Source organism: Rhipicephalus microplus, chromosome 4, assembly GCF_043290135.1.
Source record: "Rhipicephalus microplus isolate Deutch F79 chromosome 4, USDA_Rmic, whole genome shotgun sequence".
Classification (NCBI taxonomy): domain Eukaryota; kingdom Metazoa; phylum Arthropoda; class Arachnida; order Ixodida; family Ixodidae; genus Rhipicephalus; species Rhipicephalus microplus.
Genome location: NC_134703.1, coordinates 192,251,919 through 192,276,681, shown reverse-complemented (window position 1 = coordinate 192,276,681; position 24,763 = coordinate 192,251,919). Strand labels below are relative to the sequence as shown.

The following is a 24,763-nucleotide window of genomic DNA, read 5'->3' as shown; positions in this document are numbered from 1 at the left end:
AACTATTACAAACTACACAAACTAACAAAACAAGAATAGAATGATGGAGGAGAAAGTTCGAAGATATAAACAGGTGAAGGCATACGTGTGATGACCGGCAGCGTTGCGTCCCCGACGATCGGAAGCGAGAAGTCGAAGAGAGTTCTGGCACGACTGCGATGTCGGCGGTGTTGCAACGCTGGTGGCTCCGGGAGGCTAGTGCTTGCAGGTGACTTCAAGCAGGTTGAGCTAACTCGAGGCGAAGTCCCGATGTCTACGTTGCAGACGTTAATATCGCGTCACAACTAGACGAACGGCTAAGTTTAGGTGGCCAGCCGATACAGAGCCACACTAAAAACTTCTAGAAGAGATGCTTGATGATCTGTTTCTACACCATCTTGGTCAGCGACTAGTCTGCCTAGCAGGGCAAAATCCTGCGCTTAAATCCCCCTCGTGTCTCCTCGCTCTCTTCCTTGGGGACAAGAGACCTCTACCTGGGTCCAATCATGTGCGTTTAATTGATGGGAAACTCTGCCCCAAAAATGTTTTGACCCCACCCCTTTTTAATTGGGAGAGGGTCCTCAACTAGCGAGAGTGACAACCTGTCGGGTTGTCATACGGCTCGGCCACCAGAGCGTTTCCCACGCTTTTCACCGTGGGAACGGTCAACCATTTAGCTCTCAGCCGGGCGTCTTGTAGTCTAATCCTTGTACGGGGTATACCGCGGCCTTCTACGACCTTGCAGACGTCGCCACAGTTATAAAAGGATTAACCGTCGGCGGCGACGTTCTAAGGAGAGCGCCCCATTTTGCACTTATCGGTTCCCTTTCATGTGCCGCCGTTTCTCACGGTCAGTCGGGGAGTACAACGTCCGTTAATTGCCGTGACGCGGTGTCGCCGAAAATAGCCGTCCGTGACAGTGTGGCTGCTCCCCGCTGCTTTCTGAGACCGAAATACTTTCCAGTCACAGAGATGAGGTGATCAGGGAAGTGATCGGGGCCTTCCACATCGCAAAAAAAAAAGTACTGCATTAGCCAAGCATTGATAACTTTGAGGGATTGCAAAGTGTGCTTTTTAGAAAATATGCTGTAGCATGAACCTCATTGTAGCACTTGGTACACCATCTTGTTGTATAATAATCATGTTTTTTTGCGAAATAAACTAGTCGAGAGCGCAGCAGCATCCCTATTGTTTCTTTTGTGCCTGTCATCGTGCTCTGCTTCATATGTAATCAGGAGCTTGTTAGGCTGGCCTTTTTCTTGCGAAAATTGTTATGCGCACTTAAGCACACAAAAGGAAAAAATCTCCCTGCTTACATCAATAGCACTCTGCAGTGAGGAACTGCGTGATTATAGAGTGAAGGAAAGCGTAATTTTAGGGGCTCGTTTTTTGTTGTTAGGCGCGATAATAATGAGAACTAACAGACAATAAAGCCTGGGAAAGTAATGGGGAATGTTAGTGCACTCGCACCTCGATGTAACGAACCCAGATATAGCGAAATACCAGCTATAATGATGTAGATGACAAATAGTCTTGCAATAGATATAAAATCAAGCTTTATAAGGAATTTTCCGATGTAAGGAACTATTTTCATGTAAGACACAAATTTGTTATAATGAGGTAGTGTTTATGTGAAGAAAGGAAAGTGGACGACAAGATAACATGCCACACAGCACAGACTGATTGCAGCCAAACCTTGTACAAGCTACGAAGCCCTAAGTTAGGGCTAGGGTCATGTTGTCCAGGCAAAGCTATCACTGAAGGGACATTATGCAGTGTGTAATGGAGGGCACATTGTGCGATGCCAGCAGCAGCAGTAGGATAAACAAATGACCTGATGATTGATGAGTGTTGAAAAAATAAAAATAGCTTTTTGAGGCTTCTCTCATTCCTCTCTATCTCTCTCGTCAGCATTCTGCTCTACTGTGACGGAGTGGAGCTGACGTTTGAGGGCTCTGATGCGCATCAGTTCCATGGCACCAAGAAAGGACGCATCTACCTCACCACGCACCGGGTGAGTGTTCTCTTGCCGACACAAATGTTGCCATTACGGAAAGCGATGCACGAAGCTTCTTAACATTGAATTCTAACTGAATCACCACTGCCACATACTAAGAAATCTCTGAGAGTATGTTGCATCTGCTAGTTGCTAGGGCTCTTGATGTGCTGCACATTTTTGTTTCACTAATACCCATATTAAATGAGATATTCAATATGAAAAATATTGATCCACTCTGCCGTAGCGATTGCATTTGGTGGACTAGGGGCAATTAGAAATAAGCAGGATTGGCACAGGTAACTAAATTCGTTCTCATGAATTGATGGTTCACCAGCGCAAGCTTTGTCTTTAATTGAGAGGTTGCAGGTCTGAGCAATTTCTTTTGTTCATTTGTTAAAAATAATGCTGCTTCTGTTAAACTATGTGCTCTTGAGCAATGGCTGCTTTTGTGACCTACTAGGCTAGCTCAGCTAACGCACGCTTCTGTTGCAGATGGTGTTCACCAACAGCAACAGCAAGGATTTTCTGCAGTCGTTCAGCTTTCCTTTCTTCACCATGAGCAACCTTGGCCTGGAGCAGCCCATCTTCGGTGCAAACTACATCAAGGGCACTGTCAAGGCTGAGCAGAATGGTACTGCCCTGTCTCTCTAGCAGCACTGTTTTGAGAGGTTATTCAGCTGATGGATCAGTATGCCTAGGCTGCGCTCAGTTGCTCTTTATTGAGCAAAGAAGGCCTGCCTTTTACACTCAACTGCAGGAACCAATGTGTTACGGGTTGGTCCCCTCGTTTTATGTCTCACGGCTCTGTCATTGACGATTGCGGTTGTCATAACTAGCAAGAGGTAAACAAGTAGAGCGAGACTACATTATTGTAATGACGTTGACAAAGACAACAGTCGGGGCATTTCAGATGAAACTCTTTATCATCTGGGGGAACTTGTGCTCAGGAAATGAAACTCAAGCTACTGATAGCGCCAAACAGAGCGTTGACTGTCAATCAAAACCAACGAGTGGTAAAGCACGACATATTGGAAGTTTCAGCATTATTGCTGGTGTGAGCATAAGCTGTCAGGTACATTAGACTATTCGTGTTCTGTGCCCAGTTTTAACACAATAATCTGAACCAACTATGAATCTTCTGAAAGATTTTGGTGCAGTCCGCGCCAAACATTTTCAACAGTCTCTGTGAGCGGAATTCTAATGCATTAAATTAATACACGTAGCAATCTAATGAACTTGTAGGATCAGCAATTAACTATGATGCATGAAAAATTTGTTAAAATTGTATACCATGAAAATAAAGTGCACTGTCAATGTGTTGGCAATAATTAGTTGATCACACATAGGGACGGTCCTAAACTTACTGGGAGAGACTACCCCACAAAAAAGCTTCTTTAATCTGCAGTCGAGGGCAACGAAGTTATTGCTGCTTACATGGGCTTTTATGCAAAATATGTAATTGGTTTTATGGCAAGCTGCATAGTTTTTTTTTGTACCATGACTGTGTGTAAAATGTAGCTCTTTTTAGACACTTTTCGTGGCACTAAAGTTTTATTTTCATGAGCCATAAATGGCTCATTTACTTTACAATCTCTGCAGAATGCTGAAAATTCAGTAGGTGTAAAAGGTGTACAAGACATCCTGATGAACAAAAAAAAATTAAATATGAGAAGTCCTAAAGAAACTGTCCCGCTCATAATAATTACTTACTTTATGTTTGTAATGATTATGTAGATTTAATATGTGGTGGATAGCAAAAACAGTTTTAAAACCACTAAGTCGAGCCCACTTATAACGAACCTGTACATGTCGCGTCTGTTCGCGATTTCCCGAAGTCCATAGTACTTGAAGTACACTTTAAATTTTAAAAAAATTTGTCAGTGAAAACAAACTTTTTTCCATAAAAAAAGTTCGTGATGGACATGTTTTGAAAAACAGAAGCGATAAGGATGGCCTTTAGTTTATTTAAAGTGGCAGCGTGCTCTTCGCCGAAGCTGCCTGAGGCTATTAATGTAGCCAATTGCTACAAGCATGCTTGTGGGCACTTGCTTCATAGTTTCGTCGTCCTCGCCATCCGATTCCTTCAAGTCGCTCTTACCACGTATTTATTCTAAATGCCCTAATCGGTGCACGGTTCTGCGGTGTCCGCATCATCATCGGCTGTGATGAAACCATCGCAACAGATGTTCTGCTGTTGCAGGCAACAGATGTTCTGCTGTTGCAGTCGATGGCACGCCGCCACAAATCGCCACCGGCGTGGTTCTGTTCGGAAGCTTCAGGCTCGGCATCAGGCCTGACATCAACAAAGTCAGCCCCAGGAAAACAATTTTGCACGCATGTAGCCGTCACCACCGCCCACTGTCTTCACCATTCCCACAGCTGAATACTGGGACTCTGGCAGCGGCAAGTTTGCTGCCAGGTGGTCAACAGCTATGAGCAAGCGCTCCGCAATGCGGCACCTAACACGGGGATTATGCTCAAGCCAAGAGGTCACACTTTGGACATTTTTCCCAAAATATTTTACAGCGCAATGGTTTCGATTCTGTTGCTACATTTTGTTGAGTGGCAGAAAAAAGCTCGGAAGGCCTCCCGTCCGCCATCCTGACCACATGCGCTCACCAACAGTGAGCAAGTCGCGCAGACGGTACACACAAGCCGGCTGGCGTAGCAGAGACGGGCGCAAGATAAAAAACGGGAGAGCAGAGAGAAGGGCAAAGAGAAGCAGGGGGGCATACGGTGACCTTGAAACATGTAGCAAGAAGGCACGTTGCGTAGTTTACCTGAAAGGTCCGCGAAACGTGCAGCTCACGAGTGCATGGGCAGGCACTCGTGAGCAATCAAAGAACCACTTTGTGGCGCTGGTGGGTTTGCACGGCGTCACCGACTTTGATTATTCGTGATTAATTCCATGCAACAGCTGTTTTAAATGTGAAGCATTTGTTAGGGAACTTCAGAAACTTTGGCCGTATCTCTCTGCCTGCCTGCCTGCCTGCCTGCCTGCCTGCCTGCCTGCCTGCCTGCCTGCCTGCCTGCCTGCCTGCCTGCCTGCCTGCCTGCCTGCCTGCCTGCCTGCCTGCCTGCCTGCCTGCCTGCCTGCCTGCCTGCCTGCCTGCCTGCCTGCCTGCCTGCCTGCCTGCCTGCCTGCCTGCCTGCCTGCCTGCCTGCCTGCCTGCCTGCCTGCCTGCCTGCCTGCCTGCCTGCCTGCCTGCCTGCCTGCCTGCCTGCCTGCCTGCCTGCCTGCCTGCCTGCCTGCCTGCCTGCCTGCCTGCCTGCCTGCCTGCCTGCCTGCCTGCCTGCCTGCCTGCCTGCCTGCCTGCCTGCCTGCCTGCCTGCCTGCCTGCCTGCCTGCCTGCCTGCCTGCCTGCCTGCCTGCCTGCCTGCCTGCCTGCCTGCCTGCCTGCCTGCCTGCCTGCCTGCCTGCCTGCCTGCCTGCCTGCCTGCCTGCCTGCCTGCCTGCCTGCCTGCCTGCCTGCCTGCCTGCCTGCCTGCCTGCCTGCCTGCCTGCCTGCCTGCCTGCCTGCCTGCCTGCCTGCCTGCCTGCCTGCCTGCCTGCCTGCCTGCCTGCCTGCCTGCCTGCCTGCCTGCCTGCCTGCCTGCCTGCCTGCCTGCCTGCCTGCCTGCCTGCCTGCCTGCCTGCCTGCCTGCCTGCCTGCCTGCCTGCCTGCCTGCCTGCCTGCCTGCCTGCCTGCCTGCCTGCCTGCCTGCCTGCCTGCCTGCCTGCCTGCCTGCCTGCCTGCCTGCCTGCCTGCCTGCCTGCCTGCCTGCCTGCCTGCCTGCCTGCCTGCCTGCCTGCCTGCCTGCCTGCCTGCCTGCCTGCCTGCCTGCCTGCCTGCCTGCCTGCCTGCCTGCCTGCCTGCCTGCCTGCCTGCCTGCCTGCCTGCCTGCCTGCCTGCCTGCCTGCCTGCCTGCCTGCCTGCCTGCCTGCCTGCCTGCCTGCCTGCCTGCCTGCCTGCCTGCCTGCCTGCCTGCCTGCCTGCCTGCCTGCCTGCCTGCCTGCCTGCCTGCCTGCCTGCCTGCCTGCCTGCCTGCCTGCCTGCCTGCCTGCCTGCCTGCCTGCCTGCCTGCCTGCCTGCCTGCCTGCCTGCCTGCCTGCCTGCCTGCCTGCCTGCCTGCCTGCCTGCCTGCCTGCCTGCCTGCCTGCCTGCCTGCCTGCCTGCCTGCCTGCCTGCCTGCCTGCCTGCCTGCCTGCCTGCCTGCCTGCCTGCCTGCCTGCCTGCCTGCCTGCCTGCCTGCCTGCCTGCCTGCCTGCCTGCCTGCCTGCCTGCCTGCCTGCCTGCCTGCCTGCCTGCCTGCCTGCCTGCCTGCCTGCCTGCCTGCCTGCCTGCCTGCCTGCCTGCCTGCCTGCCTGCCTGCCTGCCTGCCTGCCTGCCTGCCTGCCTGCCTGCCTGCCTGCCTGCCTGCCTTGTCCGGGGAAAAGGGGATCCTGGGGGTTGAGTTGACGCCAGGTGATCGGACCTTTAAGGCCCCCCGGCAGAGGCAACACACTTCTTTGGCCCTGGGCTGACCCACCCAGGGGAAATCGGCAGTCGCCTTTTCCTATATCTTTCCTCTACAACTTCGTCTTTATCTCGCACTTTTAGTCTATCCTGTCTACTTCTCTCTTCTGTTTACTTCCAATTTTCCTGGCGGCAAGGGTTAACCCTGTGCAAATAGCCTACCTTGCTCTAGGCGCATTGGGTTAACCCTATGCAAATAGCCTACCTTGCTCTAGGTGCATTGGGTTATGGCAGTGTTGTTCGGCTGATGTCTGCAAGCTTTCAGCATCCGCAAACTTGCAGCCTCCCCTTGTTGGGCTCTATGGTGGGTGTCCGCCAACGCTGCTGAATGAATATAAGGCCGGCATGCATAGAGCATTCCCCCAACATACTGATCGTACCGGCTTGAAGCGGGTACGCACCGATGACAAATTTTTTCAACCAGCCCATAGCAACGTTTTCTCACTTTTACAACATTCACTGTGAGAAAACTGGAAAGCAAGCCAAAAACGTATCGCTTTTCGTAGTTGCCAGGTGTCTTACCGAAACTCTCGAGGCTGGATACAAGGTCACCAAAATGGCTAGCGGAGACCTCCTCCTCGAAATTTGGGACAAAAAACAATATGAAAAACTAGACGGCCTCTCAACTTTCGGCGACCTACCGATCACTGTAACACTACATAGATTAATGAGCATAACTCGCGGAGTGGTATCTGACGCAGGCTTACTTGACCTGACCGAAACTGAACTTTTGGAGGGGTGGAAAAGCCAAAATGTGACTAATATACATATAATTATCATTGAAAAAGATGACAAAAAAAACGCCAATGAAACACTTAATACTCATGTTTGCTTCCAGTAAACTGCCGGAATCCATTCAGACAGTTTACACGAAGACCTCTCTCAGGCCATACTACCAAACCCTCGTCGTTGCTTCCAATGCCAGAGGTATGGCCATGGCTCTAAAAGCTGTCATGGTCACCAGACTTGGGCACAATGCGAAGTCCTAGGCGACTTGTCCAAGAACTGCAAACAACCACCACACTGTGTAAACTGTGAAGGAAACCATGCCGCATATTCGCGCTCCTGCGCATACTGGAAGAAAGAAAAAGAGGCAATTTTATTGAAGGTGAAGGAGAACATTTCATTTAAGGAAGCATGGTGAAGAGTCTCATCATTCTATAGACCTACATATGCTGATGCGGCGCGTCAGGGGGCACCGCTGCACCAGCCCTCGTCACTCCTTCGGCCCACACGTAGCGAGTCGGCGGTTGTGGCACCTGCCCCCAAGGCGGCTATAGTCCAGACTACTCCGCCTACTCGCGAACAGAGGCCAGAGACTCCACGATCCTGAGGTCTCAAGGCCTTGCCTCACCAGGGGAGGCCCAGAATTTGAACTACCAGCTTGTACGTGCGGGCATCCAGTGTTAAAAAACCTATCAATCTAAACGCAAAAAGCCTTACTTTGTACGATGCTATCTGGTTCTTTGGCGCTATTTTCTGGAAAGAGGCTATCATTATTCCCATTTTGAAACAGGGCAGGGACCTTTCATCAGTTTTGAGTTATAGGCCTATTTTACTTTCAAGCTGCTTGTGCAGACTTGTAAATTTCCTTCAAACGAACAATTTGCTCGACCCATTTCAATGTGGAATTTGATAGGCTAGATCCATATCGATAGATCCATATCGAGGCATAGATCAGAAACGCTTTCGTTCATGAGCAATATTTCCTCTCTGTGTTTCTCGATATCGAAAAGGCATATGATACAACATGGCGCTTTGGAATATTAAGATACCTGTCCCACCTTGGCGTGCGTGGCAGAATGTTCACTATAATCAAAAGTTACTTGTCAAACCAGACATTCCGCATTCAAGTAGGCAGCGTTCTTTCCCAATAAATTGTCCAAGAAACAGGTGAGCCGCAAGGTTGTGTACTTCGTTGCACACTTTTTATTATCAAAATGAATTCTCTTCGCTTGTCCATCCCTCGCAATATCTTTTATTTTATTGTACATATGTCGACGATGTCAAGCTTGGCTTTAGATCTTCCAATATGGCCATGTGTGAGCAGTAGGTTCAGCTTGGTTTGAACTAAGTCCCCAAATGGGCAGAAGAAAACGGTTTTCGGCTAAATGCACAGAAAAGCATGGTTGTCTTGTTCTCCAGGAAGAAAGGCATTCATCCCGAACCCGATGTTCAACTGCATGTGCAACGTCCTTCTGTTAATACTGAACACAAATTCTTAGGCCTATCTTGGACACCAAGCTAACCTTCATACAACACATGAAGTATATAAAAAACAAGTGCATAAAAGCCATGAACGTTCTAAAAGTGTCGCGCACTACGTGGGGAAGTGACAAAAAGTGTTTAATGAATTTGTATAAAAGCCTCATATGTACCCGCCTAGACTATGGGGCAATAGCATATCAGTCTGTGACACCTACTGCCCTAACAATGCTTGACCCTGTTCATCATCTAGGCGTCCGCCTCTCTACGGGCGCTTTTTGCAGTAGCCTCGTGGAAAGCCTGTACGTGGAATCGAACGAATGGTCGCTCCACCTACAGAGATGTTACATGTCTTTTAAATGTTATCTTAAAGTGAACGCAGACAAGGATCACCCATCACATTCCACAATTAATGACATGTCTAGCCTTGCTGTGTTTGAGAAACTGCCTTCTATGAGACAGCCCTACTCACTATGTGTGAGGGGCCTAGCGAAGGAAGCCGGTGTACCACTTGAACACTGTTTGATGGCTCGTGCAGTATGCCTGTCACCATGGCAGTGGCAGGCGATAGATCGCAACGTGTTTTTCTTGGAGGTTACGAAGCATGCACCAACTGCACATATTCAGACATACTTCCTAGGACTACAACGGAAATACACATGTCCCGAGTTCTTTACGGATGCTTCAAAGTCCAACACTTCTGCCTCGTACGCAGCCGTCGGCCCATCCTTTTTGGAAGCCAGCGTTCTGCACTCTTTCACCGGCGAAGCTTATGCGATACTTGCAGCCGTGAAACACATTAAACAAATAAAACTACAGAAGGTAATAATATTGTGGCGACGCAAAGCGGTGCTTCTGGGTGTGGTGCAGAGAGCGCATGCGCCCGCACGAGAAAGTTATCTTTGAGAGGAAGAGTGATAATAAAAGTCAGTTGTTCTTTGGTACGCGAGTTGTTCACTTGCGCAGCTCTGCCGAGCGACGCGTCTCAACATTGATGACCCGCCCCGCCGCGGTGGTCTAGTGGCTAAGGTACTCGGCTGCTGACCCGCAGGTCGCGGGTTCGATTCCCGGCTGCGGCGGCTGCATTTCCGATCGAGGCGGAAATGTTGTAGGCCCGTGTGCTCAGATTTGGGCGCACGTTCAAGAACCCCAGGTGGTCGAAATTTCCGGAGCCCTCCACTACGGCGTCTCTCATAATCATATGGTGGTTTTGGGACGTTAAACCCCACAAATCAATCAATCAATCAACATTGATGACCCGGGCTCGGAATACAGACACAGCGACCGGAGTGTCGAACCAGCCGCAATATGGATTCAACATCCACAACCGACGCTCCTCTGACAGTCTCCTCAGTCGACTGTAAGCTGCCCCCTTTTTGGACTGCGGACCCCGCACTTTGGTTCATACAAGTGGAATCTCAGTTCGCAGCCAGGCGAATCACCGCAGACCTTACGAAATACCACTACGTAGTCAGCAGTCTGCCGCCCGCCATAGCCAGTGAAATCGGGGATCTGTTGCTCGCACCACCTGTCGAAAATGCATATGCAACGCTAAAAGCAACCCTTATTCGCCGAGTTACGCCCTCCGAACCACAACGACTGCAGCAGTTGCTTCGCGGCACGGAACTCGGCGACCGTACTCCTAGTCAGCTTTTGCGGCACATGCAACAGTTGCTTGGCGAAACATCAAACACGATAGATGTAGTATTGCTCCGAGAACTTTTTTTGCAAAAGTTGCCTTCAGGCGTCCGCATGGTCACCGCGGCCTCAGAGCACAAGGATTTAACCGCAGCCGCCGAACTTGCTGACAAACTGGTAGCAATGACACCGCCCACACCCATAGCTGCTGTGCAAGCGCAACAGCCTCTAAACGAACTTCAAGAGATGCGTGAGGAGATTGCGCGACTTGCCGAAACAGTATCAGCTTTGCACGCTAGCAGGAGGGCGCAAACGATAACCGAGCCTAACACGCCGCTATCGCAAGAGCAGCACGAGCATATCTGCTGGTATCATCGGAGGTTCGAAAGTAGTGCGCGTAAATGTGTCCCACCGTGCGCGCACTCGGGAAACAGCCGCGGCAGGCACTGAGGGCGACCAGTGCTACTACGTTGCCTCCAAGTCGTCCCTCAGTATTTTTTACTACCGACCGCAACAACGGAGTACGTTTCTTAGTGGACACAGGCGCCGAGGTGAGCGTTATACTGGCGTCACAAGCTGAAAGAAAGAAACCTAGTACAACGCCCTTGCAAGCTGTCAATAACACGGTGATAACAACATATGGCCATCGTTCACTGTCGCTGAACTTCGGTTTCGGCAGAATGTTTAGCTGGGTGTTCATAGCTGCTGATGTCAAATTCGCCACACTAGGCGCAGACTTTCTTCAGTTCTTCGATCTGTTGGTCGACGTCCGCAACAAACGGCTTCAAGATCTTGTTTCTCAGGGAGCGGTACAAGGCACGCCGTGTTGGCACCCCCTTATCAGCCCGACCTTGCTTAGTCCGGCTGGAGAAGCGTACTTCACTGCAATACTACAAGAGTTCCCAGAGCTGACACGACAGCCACAGGCATTTCCAGAAGTAAAGCACGGCGTCCTGCATCACATCGAAACCACAGGCCCACCGGTCTATGCGCGACCACGGCGCCTGTCACCCGAGAAGCTGCGGTTGGCTCGACAGGCGTTTGCCCACATGATGGAACTCAGGATAGTGCGTCCTTCATCCAGCCCATATGCGTCAGCTCTTCACATGGTCCCAAAATCAACAGACGGTGATTGGCGCCCTTGGGGGGCTATCGAGCGCTGAACCGGGTAACCGTGCCAGACCGTTAGTTACCCAGTCCCGCACATTCATGACATGACCTCCTTCCTGCATGGTGCTACCATTTTCTCTAAAATAGATCTAGTGCGAGCATATCATCAGATACCTGTAGCACCGGAGGATATCCCCAAGACCGCAATAACAACGCCGTTCGGAATGTTCGAGTTTCTACGCATGCCTTTCGGCTCACGCAACGCCGGCCAAACTTTTCAACGGTTTATGGATGACGTTGTCCGTGGCCTCGACTTTTGCAAGGTATACCTTGATGATCTTCTGATTGCTAGCAGCACTCCTGAAGAGCACGAGCGGCATCTGCGCTACGTACTTCAGCGACTGACAGAGAACGGCATCGTTATCAACACGGCAAAGTGCGTGTTAGGGGTACCGACACTATCATTTTTGGGCCACAGCATTTCAAGTGCCGGAGTACAGCCCCAAAAGGACAAGGTGGAAGCAGTACGGCAGTTTCCACAGCCGAAAAACCTCCGCCAGCTTCGAGAGTTCCCGGGACTCGTGAATTTGTACCGTAGGTTTATCCCGAAATGCGCCAACATTCTTCATCCTCTCCACAGCCTACTTGCGGCATCTGGATCTAAAGCAACTGCCATTCAGTGGAACGACCAATCCACAAAAGCATTCCGGATGATAAAGGAGGCTCTCGCAAATGCTATCATGCTCATGTACCCGCAGCTGGGTGTTTCTCAGTGCGTCATGGTGGACGCCTCCGATGCAGCGATTGGAGCCGTGTTGCAGCAGAGGGTGAGCGGAGTGTGGCGACCAATTTCCTTCTTCTCCAGAAAACTGAGCCCGTCCGAACGAAGGTACAGCACCTTCGGTAGGGAACTCCTGGCCATATACGCGGCTATCCGGCATTTGCGACATTATGTGGAAGAACAAGAATTTTTTGTGCTCACGGATCACAAGCCACTCACCTATGCATTGTGCCCGAACTCCGATTCTGGTGCGCACGTGGCACGGCAGCTCCGCCAAATGTCGTACATCGCAGAATTCACGACAGATATACGCAATGTCAGTGGCACAGATAATGCTGCTGCCGACGCTCTTTCGCGCGGTCCAGTGAATGCCATCAGCCTGCCGAGCGGCGTGGACTTCACCACACTTACGACGGCTCAACGCAGTGATGGAGAATTGAAGCGTCTACTGACGTCTTCAACCAGCGCCTTGAAGCTGCAATGGTTGGCAGAACCCACAGGATCCGTATGCTGCGACATGTCTACAGGCAAGGCCTGACCGTTCGTTCCCCTCGAACCTCCGTCGCAGCATTTTTGACTTGCTGCACAGCCTGGCGCATCCCGGGATTCGAGCCACGCAACGGCTATGCACAGCGAGGTTCGTGTGGCCGGGAATAAACCGGGATGTCCGATACTGGACATGAGAGTGCATCGCATGCCAGCGCTCTAAAGTTCAGCGACATACTGTGACCCCCTTGGAATCCTTCCCTCTGCTGGACTGTCAATTTGCCCATGTGCATGTTGACATTGTGGGACCACTGCCGTTGTGCCAGGGGCAAAGCTACTTGCTAACCTGCATCGATCGCTTCATGCAATGACCGGAGGCCGTGCCCATTCCAGACATGACTGCTGATACCGTCGCCCGCGCATTTATCTTCCACTGGGTGGCCCGCTTCGGAGTGCCGGCAACCGTGACTACGGATCGCGGAACACAGTTTGAGTCTGCCCTGTTCACAAGCGTCACCCGGCTCATGGGTACTCACCGCATCAGAACAACTGCCTACTATCCGATAAGCAACGGTATAGTGGAAAGGTTCCATCGCCATCTGAAGATGAGCCTGACGGCTACTGCGAGTCACAGTTGGGTAGAGGCACTGCCGTTTGTTCTGTTGGGCGTTAGGACGGCTCTGAAAGCAGATATTGGATGCTGTTCCGCTGAACTGGTGTACGGAACAACGCTTCGCCTTTCAGGGGAGTTTTTCACTACCAGTAAGGACGAAAACGTGTACGCGAACGCGGACTACGCCGTGCGACTGCGAGACATCATGAGCAAGGTACGCGCTGTTCCTCCGCGTCCGCCCGCAGCCCAGCCAGTCTACGTGGACTGGGAACTCTCCTCCTGCTCTCACGTGTTTGTGAGGCACGACGCCGTACAGCCTCCACTCCGGCCCCTGTACGACAGGCCTTTCAAGGTGCTGCGACGGGCAGACAAGCACATTACAATCGACAGAGGTGGTCGTCACGACGTGGTGTCTCTAGACCGCGTAAAATCAGCACACGTGGACTCCGACAGCGAAGCACCTGCACCACCTCGAGCTCCATCTTCGCAGGCACCCCCGGCGGACCACGTAGCGCAGCCCCAACAAGTCCTCAAACGGTTTACGCGGAGTGGACGGTGTATGAGACCCCCGGTGCGCATGAACTTATGAACCGCAGTAGGTCGTCCGAGTGCGGCCGTTGTGCGCCCATTCACTAGGGGGGAGTACTGTGGCGACGCAAAGCGGTGCTTCTGGGTGCGGTGCAGAGAGCGCATGCGCCCGCACGAGAAAGTTATCTTCGAGAGGAAGGGTGATAATAAAAGTCAGTTGTTGTTTGGGACGCGAGTTGTTCACTTGCGCAGCTCTGCCGAGCGACGCGTCTCAACATTACGTGTGAGGGGCCTAGCGAAGGAAGCCGGTGTACCACTTGAACACTGTTTGATGGCTCGCGCAGTATGCCTGTCACCATGGCAGTGGCAGGCGATAGATCGCAATGTGTTTTTCTTGGAGGTTACGAAGCATGCACCAACTGCACATATTCAGACATACTTCCTAGGACTACAACGGAAATACACATGTCCTGAGTTCTTTACGGATGCTTCAAAGTCCAACACTTCTGTCTCGTACGCAGCCGTCGGCCCATCCTTTTTGGAAGCCAGCGTTCTGCACTCTGATACAAGCATTTTCACCGGCGAAGCTTATGCGATACTTGCAGCCGTGAAACACATTAAACAAATAAAACTACAGAAGGCAATAATATACACAAATTCCCTAAGCGTAGTAAAAGCTCTGAAAACTTTCAAAAAGCACAAAAACCCTCCTTGTCTCGCTTTACTCGCTCTTATGCACAGTCTATTCATCCAAGCAGCATGTTGTAGTCTGCTGGGTGCCAGGGCACCACGAAATACAAGGCAACGTTCTGGCGGACCAGCTGGTGGTTCCTCGGTAGGAAACCACTTTTCACACATATATCTTTGGTGACTTTTTTGAGAGACGTCTGTACTTTTCACAGCATATACCTGGGCATTCGTAACACGACCTCTCCAGAGAGGTCTACGCTGCGGTGGCTACTCTGAACAAAGCACTTGCCTCACTACCCTTAGACGCAAGAGTGTGAACGATCGAAGCATTTGTGCTAATGCCGTACATGTCCACCGTGGTTTTTATTATCACAAACTATTGTCATCCATTAACACCACACACTTTTCACGGCATGGTCATGATTTTATTACTTATATGTTTTTACCCGCCATAGCGAGAGGAATTTTAAGGCCCTTATGCAGCCGCTTATAACAATCATTGTCCATATCTCTAGTACCATGAACTGGCGCTCTTTGGCCATGAAATAGCCCTTGCGCCGCAAAACATCAAACATCAGCATCATTAATTAGGGATTGTCAAGGTGCCTGTAATTCATAGTGCAGGCAAGATGCATGCAGATCAGGCAACAACAAGGTCAAGCTGTTGTGAAAATAAGCGCTGCTCATCACCGGGTGAAAGATTTCTTGCTTTAAACTCCTGTGTCACTGAAGCGAATGTGTCTTCAATCCTCTATTTATTTATTTTATTTATTCAATACTGCCAGCCACCCTTTGGCAGTCAAGGCAGGAGTGGTACAGTGCAGAGTTTGAACAGAATGTTTACACGTGACCAGTAACACAGTCCGCAGTACACAGGGAAGCAATAATGCAGTAAGCTTACAGTATCGCGACACACAAGTGTGCACAATCAGTAACACGGCCCGCGATTCGCAAAGCAGCAGTTACAAATAGCTACGTGAATATGCAATAAAACGGGCAATGCTAGTCCAATGCAAAACACGCAAAGTGCACTACGTGCATTGACCAGGAAGCGTGAAAAAAAAAAAATTGCATTAGGTTCCTACCATTCATTCGTGAATTAATGTTCGCCTTTCACATCGCCCTGTCGTGGTGGTCTAGTGGCTAAGGTGCTCTGCTGCTAACCAGCAGGTTGCGGGATCGAATCCCGGCTGCGGCGGCTGCATTTCCGATGGAGGCATTAATGTTGTAGGCTCGTGTGCTCAGATTTGGGCGCATGTTAAAGAACCCCAGTTGGTCGAAATTTCCGGAGCCCTCCACTACGGCGTCTCCCATAATCATATGCTGGTTTTGGGACGTTAAACCCCACATATCATCGTTTGCCTTTTACATCTTAGCTCGCCAGATAGCTGTCTAGAGATCCTAAAGTGGCCTTACATAAAGCACACATTTAACAACAAAAACAAAAATCCCAGCATATTCACGGTCTGAATGATGATGAATGGGGCAAAGTGTCCGTGCGTCCATTTGTGCATTCGTCCATCCTATCGTAGGTCAATGTGTCTCTCTGTGCGTCTGTCTGTCTATATGTCTATTCGTTTAGTGAGCATTCTAAGTACCATCATCTCGCATCTTTTCATCATATATTGATTAAGCTTGTAAACCGCTTGAACATATTTTATTTAAAGCAATTATGACACATCTCAAGGATAATGGTTTAATTCATGCAAATCAACATGGTTTTAGGTCTGGTTTATCTACAATAACACAGTTAGCTGAGATAACGAATGACTTTTTAAGTGTACTAAACATGAGGGGTCAAATGCAGTACTTTTGGACTTTCCCAAAGCATTTGATGTTGTTCCGCATGCTGATTTGGTAACCAAACTACATCCTATAGGCATTGAACACAATATCATTCGTAGGATAGAATGTTATTTGTCCTCAAGGAAACAGTATGTTGTCGTTAATGATTGTATTTCCGATACATTGGATGTTCACTCGGGAGTACCGCAAGGTTCGGTACTTGGCCTTTTATTGTTCTTAGTTTATATAAATGATATTTATTTGTCTGTTCATTCTCCTGTGAAGATCCGACTCTTTGCCGATGACTGTGTTGTGTATTCTAATGTGACTGACCATTCCGACTAAGTTCGACTCAATGATATGTTGCACTCAATCGGCGTATGGTGTCAAACATTGATTTGATTGATATGTGGGGTTTAACACCCCAAAACCACTATATGATTATGAGAGATGCTGTTGTGGAGGGCTCTGGAAATTTCGACTACCTGGGGTTCTTTAACGTGCACCCAAATCCGAGCACACGAGCCTACAACATTTCCGCCTCCATGGGAAATGCAGCCGCCGCAGCCGGGATTTCGGTGCCGAACATGGGGATTGAAGCTTAATACTTCAAAGACGGCGTGTATTAAATTTAGCAACAAAAAAGAACCGCTACAATTTTCTTATACTATTAATAATGCTTACATTGAAAAAAAAAACGATCAAATAATGTATTTAGGTCTTACAATTACAAATCGATAAACTTGGGAAACACATTAAGAAAAGGTTTGCAGTAACACGCTAAAAAAGCTTGCATTTCTTAAAGGAAAATTACGTCGTACGTCATTGACGGTAAAGTTAACTGCATACAAAGCTTTTGTCAGACCAGAATTGGAATATGCGGATCTGATCTGGAGCCCACACCAAAAGTACTTGATCAGGAAATTGGAAAGAGTGCAGAACTTGGCCTTGAGGTTTATATACACTACATATTCGCGTTTTTCCAGTGTGTCAGTTCTTCGGGACAGGGCAAAATGGAAAAAACTAACTCATCGCAGAACTGTATCTCGCTTGAAATTTTTATACCAGCTGTACCACCGTCACAACAAAATACCACGTGAAAACTACATTACTGAGTCCCCCATGCAGTCTGGTCGTACAAACCACAACAAAACAATCAAACAGCCGTTTAGTAATCCTAATATACATCAGTATTCCCTTTTTTCACATGCTATATCATAATGAAATAAATTACCCGAAGAAGTAGTAAACGCTAACAGAGCTGAATCATTTGTTCAATTTTAAATAACCTTTCGTTTGATATGTAAAGTTCTGTTTTTGCTGAACAGCTTTGTTGCAGTTGATTTTCGCGCTCACTTTCTTATGTATAGTGTTCATCTCGTGTTGAAATACTCTATGTGCATATTTTATCATTTATAATGTTGTGTATTTGTTATTGTGAAGCATCTTTATTTATTCATTTGCTTTTGCTTATTAATTGCGATTTAGTACTTAAGTTGTCGATAGTTATAAGCTTTATTGTTAGTATTGTTTTTGATATTCCCGTTCCTGCTTTGGCCCAAGTAAGGCCTGCAGTATATGTAAATAAAAAAAATACAAGTATAGCCATCCTAGCGGACATTTCAAGAACAAAAGGAGAGGTCGCTCTCTACTATATACATCGAGGATGCACAACCCACGGCTTAAGGAGCTTGACCCCTAAAAGTTCATCCCTTGTGGCTCATACCAATGTGCCACCGGGCATTACAAACAATAACAGAAGACAAATGGGTGACGCCATTAGGAGCTTTGCCCCTAAAAAACTTGAAACCTGCACTATCATAACCTCAAACAAGTGTACCAAGGACTCTTCCTCGAAAATCGTAAGAAGGCAGAGGTATGAAGCTGGGGCGTTAATCGGCCATAACTTCTGCCGTACATATAATTATTGGTCGATTGCGACCATTGGAAGAGCGTCATCCTCTGCCGCTGAATATGATGCTATCGTGCCAATTTCCGAACCACATCACTGGGGAAGCTGTATTCATGGCATTTATCCTTTCCTGTGTCTGTGTGCACGTTTCATGACTTTTTGTTGCTAATTGATTGATTGATATGTGGGGTTTAACGTCCCAAAACCACCATATGACTATGAGAGACGCCGTAGTGAAGGGCTCCGGAAGTTTCGACCACCTGGGGTTCTTTAACGTGCACCCAAATCTGAGCACACGGGCCTACAACATTACCGCCTCCATCGGAAATGCAGCCGCCGCAGCCGGGATTTGGACCCGCGACCTGCGGGTCAGCAGCCGAGTACCTTAGTCACTAGACCACCGCGGCGGGGCTGTTGCTAATTAAGAGGAATTAAAGTTGATGAAAAATCATGTTTTATCGGTGGCAGTTGATTGATTTCTCTTCCACTTTCTCTTCAATTTTGACAAAATCTACAGTTCAAAAACGCATACAATTTCACTATGCATTCCTTGGATGAAACGATTCTTGCTTATATATATATATATATATATATATATATGTACAAGTATTTATTCCTAAGCACTAATAATTCAGGAATTGTCAATACATTGCAGCTAATGTTAGCAAAGATAGCTAGATTGGGAGCTAAGTTTTGTAAAACAAATTGCTAGACTAGCTGCTCATAGCTGAATCAAAATTTCAGTAGCTAGCAGAGTCGAAAAGAAACTAGATCTAGCTACGAAATATCTAAATTGGCAACATTGCACATAGTATATTGCAGATATGGTATGGCATGACATGACTGCATGGTGAACATAAGTGACAGACCCTCACATGGAAATCGTGACATGCATGTCATGCAAGTCATGACTACACGCCACGCTAATGGTGCACTCACGGTCCTTTCGCTAGCTTCAAATATACAAAGTTTGGTATTACCGGATGTGAATGGATGACCAAGACATATAACTGGTGCAAACATGATAATCATGATATGCGTGTCGTGTAAAACATAACTACATGCTACCCTATGGCGTGCTTGCGGCCGTTTTGCCAGCTTCGCATATATCAAATTTGGTATCACGTGACTTGAATAGACAACGAAGAAAAATGATTTGTCTGAACAATATGATAGTGATTGCGTGTCATGTAAAACATAACAACTTGTTACGCTCATAGCGCACTCGCGGCCTTTTTGGCAGCTCCACATATACCAAATTCACTATTACGCGACGTGAATGGACGACAAAAGTAAATGACACGTCCAAAGATGGTGATCATGGTATGTGTGTCATGTAAAACATGACTACATGCTACGCTATTAGTGTGCGTGCGGCCGCTTTGCCAGCTCCACATATACCAAGTTTGGTATCACGTGACGGGAATAGACGACAAAGATAAATGACTTGTCTGAACATTATGATCGTGATTGCGTGTCATGTAAGAGATAACTACATGCTATGCTCATAGAGTGCTCTCGACGTTTTCGGCAGCGCTATGTATACCAAATTTGCTATTACGTGATGTGAATGGATGATGAAGGTAAATGACATGTCCGGAGTTGATAATCATGATATGCATGCCATGTAAAACATGACTACATGCTATGCTCATAACGCTCTCGCGGCCACTTCGCTAACTCTACATATACCAAATTTGGTATTACAAGACGTTAATGGATGACAACACAAGTGCTAGGCTCAAACATGATAATCATGATATGGAAGTCATGTATGTCATAATTTACATGTGCTTTGTAACATTGCGCTGATTTTAAAATGACATATCAACCTTCTTAATTCGTGCTTCGCATATCATCGATTCCCACTGTAATGTGGAACCTGCCAATTTTTTACGCTTTCACACGGGTGCGGGGGGGCATGTTGAGCTAAGTGCGAAGTCAGTGAGAAGAAGTCCCGAACACGGAACAAATCAGAAATTATTAAAGTTTATGGGGTAGCGTACCCGCCTGCACTAGAACGATAAAACGCCTGCACTAGAACGGTAAAACCCCTTCATTGGGGCCTTTGAGGTACTGTAAATAAATAAATAAATAACGATACCGATAGGGATCTAGACAAGATGCAGACGATCGGATTGCAGTCGGTGGTCGACGATGCTGAAAAATGGTCTGGTTACTGCAGGTTACTGAGGCCAATGAAAAAACCAGCAATCAAAAAGTAAGAGGAGACTTGTTGGCCAATTGGTTGACCGGCAGTAAGAAAACACGGGCCTCATCTGGGGAAGCGGGGTGCTCAAACTAGTGGGGTCAAAGGACAAAGGGGTGCGCAACAAAAAACGGTCGGGGTGAGTGAAGACTAGAGAGGTGCGGAGGCAGGGTAGGCGTTTGACAATAAGAATCTATGGGCATCTTGGCTTATCGGTCGTTGAAAGTGGTTTTTCGGAATGTCAGCAGAGCGCTGAATTTGTAACCGACCGGCGGCGCTCTGAGACATTCATTGTAAATGTGATTTCGTGCCACTGAAACAATGTATATTTTCATAGTCAGCAGGGTATCGTTTGTTTGAAATAGGGCCGTTATGCGTCGGCTCAACTCCCATTGCTCTGTCTTTATTAAAGGGGGAGACGTCGGGGAGACCGTAAAGAGGGAGACCTTCGCTGCAGTCACTACTGTCTCGCGGAAAAGTGTATCATGATTTGGAAGGGGCGGGCGGTTAGCGCTAGTCGCAGGACACAGCGCATTGTGTTCAATTACTCATGCATGTATGCGCCGCATAACTTTGAGTACTGGTATGATCTTTGACGTCTAAAAAAGTAACTGGCAATCATTTGGAACTCTATATGGCACTTCTGTTGCCCTAAAAAAGAGAAAAAAAAACACCCCTGTGCCAGTTTTTTTTTTTCGTCCCCAGTTTTTCTCAGGTGTACGATCTCCCAAATTTCAAGACGGCCAGCTTGGCTGAGCCTCGTTTGAATTTGCAGAGGTAATTCAGCAGGTGTGGCAAACGCTAATGTGGAAATGGTTGATTGGGTGAGTTAGTGATTCATGATTGTTTGAAATAAGAGTGTGATACGTAGATGCGGATGGAATAGACAGGGACAGTATAGGAAGGTTTATCATGTTTGCATGTATGTATCGCACTCTTATTTCAAGCTAATGGGGACTTTATAGTTTGCACATTGGGCTAATTCAGAATACTACTTTTATTGAAAAGCAGTGCTGATGTTCACTCTGTACAATTTAGGTGGGTTGAATGTTTTTTATTTTTCTAAATGTAAGCCATTGTCATTATACTGCTCTAAATTAGGTCTTTCATGCTAAAAAATTTTTTTTACAACTTGCTCCAAATATAGATTTTCGTGCGACAAAAGTGACATTTTGCTGCTCCAAAAGTTGCTCCAAATTCTATTTTCGTTGTTGCATCAGTGCCTTGAAGAAATGTATGAAAACACCTTAAATTAATCTTTCCCCTTCTCTATTTTTTCATTTTAATTCCTTTTGATGAAGCAGTGCACTTTGGATAGAGAGGTGTCACAGAAGGAGCGCTAAAAAATGGGCGCGCCGCCAAATTCTTGCGATAACGGGCGGGAGAAACGCCGGGAGGTCAAAAGAAAAAAAAAAAAGGAAACAAACATCCAAGGCTCCCCGGGCGCGCGCTCTCCCCTCGGAAGCGTGGCTTCGTCGACGAACCTCCTCACCCCACAACGGCGGTCGAGCAAGCACTGGAAAGTTCCAGAAGGAAATAGGCGTGGTCATACCGAGCTGAGTCATCTGCCGCGGAGGGCATTCCAACCGTCTCGCCCTCTTCCCAGCCTTCGCTGCGTATCGCGCCGACGAAATGACGAGAACTCTCTGGAATGTCGTGCGGAAGGTATTTAACCGAGCAGCAGAGACGAGAGAGCAGGAGAAGACCGAAGTTAGTGCCAGAGCGCGTAGGGTATACCGCCGTGTAGTCGGCGAAGGTTTTGTCCGTAGAGACAAAGCGGGAGAAGAAGATGATTTTCACCTGAGGGGTGACGACTCGAGCTACCGGCAAGAGAGTGCGTTTACCGCTATCGAGCGAAGACACGTGGCGACAGCTGCGTGTGTGAAGCCGACGTGTTCGGGCGAAGAAGTTTGAAGCTTGGAGATAGGCCGATTGAAGACGCGAGGTTTCCTGGAAGAGAAACTTCGAGGGCGCGGAACGACAACAACGCTGGACTTTGAGTGAGTGATTCTCGGAAGAGTATCACCCAGGCTTTTGTTCCAAGAACTTTGGACTGGATAGGTTTTCTATCTCTTTAGTCTTTAGGTGTCTTGGTTGTTCAATGCATGCGACTGCATTGTAGTGCATATCGTTGTCTGGGTCCGTTGTTTTGAGTGTGGCTGATTGTACTGTGTAGTACGTTGTCTGATTGGTGACGTATTGTATGTAACTATTGTGGAGTGTGCATTCTTGTGTGTTGTTTTCGATCTGCCATTTTTGAGAATATAATATTTGTTTTGTTTATCAACTCTCGGCTCTGACTTGTTCTTTGGGCCACAGCCGGTGTCCGCTGGCGCGCCAAAAAGGACCACTTCTAAATTGTCCACGCTTTCGTGGTGCGGTTCGGGGGGCCGATACTTCGACCCTTGGAATTAGCCCGGCGATCGCCTCCTCAATAAACGGGACATGTGTGACAAAAGGCCAGGCTTGAAACCAAATTATGATAGTGCTATAATCTGATGTTCATCAGAAAACCTCGACAGCTTAACAAGAATAATCTTTTCTAGACCCTTTGTTGAGGTTGCAATATTGAGATTTTCTCCCCCCTTTATATATTACTGTTATTTTAGTGGTTTTCATGCGGCCAGAAAATGTGCCAGTACCCAAAGCGAGATTACATATGTGTGTTGAATACTTTTTCTTGAGCAAACTGGGGAAGTACCTCAATTGTGATCCATCTGAACAAGGTTTTGACAATCACTGGCCAATTACTAGCACTGGCTGCGTTTAGTAAGTTGTGTGGAAGTGAATGGCTCACGTATCATGTCGTATTGCAGGCAACTGGACGGGAAAGTGCACCTTCAAGCTGAAGTTCATGAAAGGAGGTGCAATTGAGTTTGGCCAGGCCATGATGGAAGCAGGGAAGACAGGTGAGTGCTGGGATTCATGCGATGGAGCGAGACAAATTTGCCGTTAAATTGTTAACCAATGAGCCGAAGAAGAAAACCTCCGCACTGTGAAATATAGTTGTTTAGATATGCAAGAATAAGCTGGTTATCGGCCTGGTGTGCGACCGATGGCGGCGCTGTGAACTGCGCTCGTATGACGTCAGTTCAAGGATTCGTGCGCTTTCGAAGGGCGGCGCTGTACAAAAACCACCGTCGTGGCGAAACTCGGCAGAGAAGTAGTTCAATTGGTTATCTTGTGTGTAGTGGCTAGCAATGCTGTTATAACAACTGTTGGTGTCTGCTTTTAACTCTCATTTTAAAAGCACAGCGATTTGTTTCTTAAAACTGCGGCCACTTGTCTCCGCGGTGAGTGCTGTGCAATGGTGGAGTACTGCTAAAGACCCGAAGCTGAGGGAGAAGTGGATAGTCAAATCAAGAGGGAAAAGGCCACATGCCTTCGTCGATCGTGTGCAGCAAGCACTTCACTCACAGTGACTTTTGCTATACCCGTGTCCTACGCTTCACTTTTCGGCAAGCTTTCAAACATGTTTCAGTGCCTTGCCAGCACTTCAGCCATTCATTGGCACAGGCTACAGGCGTAGGCGACTCACACCAGCTGAGAAACTGCCCCAAAACCTACTGTGAGGGCCCCTAGGCAGGGAGCCAACGAGGCTGTTTCCGAATCGCCTCTGGTAAGCGCGCCTCGAGAGCGCATCTGGGTGGCGCAGGACATCTGATACTTTATTTGGTTGGTGTATGCACATAGTTTGCTGATCCAGACAAGCGTGCGCATTGCTTACCATAAATTCATAAGCGAAACCTGCTGTTGCTATGTATTGCACGTTCACTAAAGGTTGTCACATAATGTTTGCAGCCCTGTGCACGCTATATACAATCAGCGGTACAATGATAACTATTTCTTATATTTTAATACCAGAGCGACGGCCCTGTGCGCTATTAGTATGAACTACTTCATGACCTCGCTCTCATTGAACAAACATTACTGAGACAAACTGCAGTCATTTGCATCAGCCAGGGGGTGCATTAAGACAGCACTGCTCTCTTTCTGAGTAACACCAACAGCTACCCCTCAAGAGTTCTCTTACTGCGATACAACATAAGCTTGCGCCCTGCCGATGCCAATATCTGCAATCCAAGCACGATTATCTCAAATTTGGTGATTTGATGATGCTTTGCATTTCTAGTAGATGCAATGAACGGCCGATTGACTGCCAAAGCAGCAATATTAACAGCTGCTCTGCAGTAATTATCTCACGAGTTGCTTGCGAATGCCAGAGTGGCAGAAATCAGCAATTCTCATACTTATCCCCGTGTACACTGTCACTGTCGTTGCACTGCAAAAAAGAAAAGTATTCTAAGGAAAAGGGCAGGCGTGCCCTTCTCT

At 48.2% G+C, this 24,763-nt stretch overlaps 1 protein-coding gene across 4 annotated transcripts in view; it reads left to right on the top strand.

The window, feature by feature from the left end:
• LOC119183412 (WW domain-binding protein 2-like) overlaps window positions 1–24,763 on the top strand; it is a 121,555-nt gene that overhangs the window by 31,773 nt on the left and 65,019 nt on the right. For all 4 annotated transcript variants that reach the window (XM_075893897.1, XM_075893896.1, XM_075893893.1 and 1 more), the window contains exons 2-4: window positions 1,891–1,993; window positions 2,471–2,609; window positions 23,248–23,340. In XM_075893897.1, coding sequence (XP_075750012.1) covers window positions 1,891–1,993; window positions 2,471–2,609; window positions 23,248–23,340 — 335 coding nt within the window. The remainder of the gene's footprint in view (window positions 1–1,890; window positions 1,994–2,470; window positions 2,610–23,247; window positions 23,341–24,763) is intronic.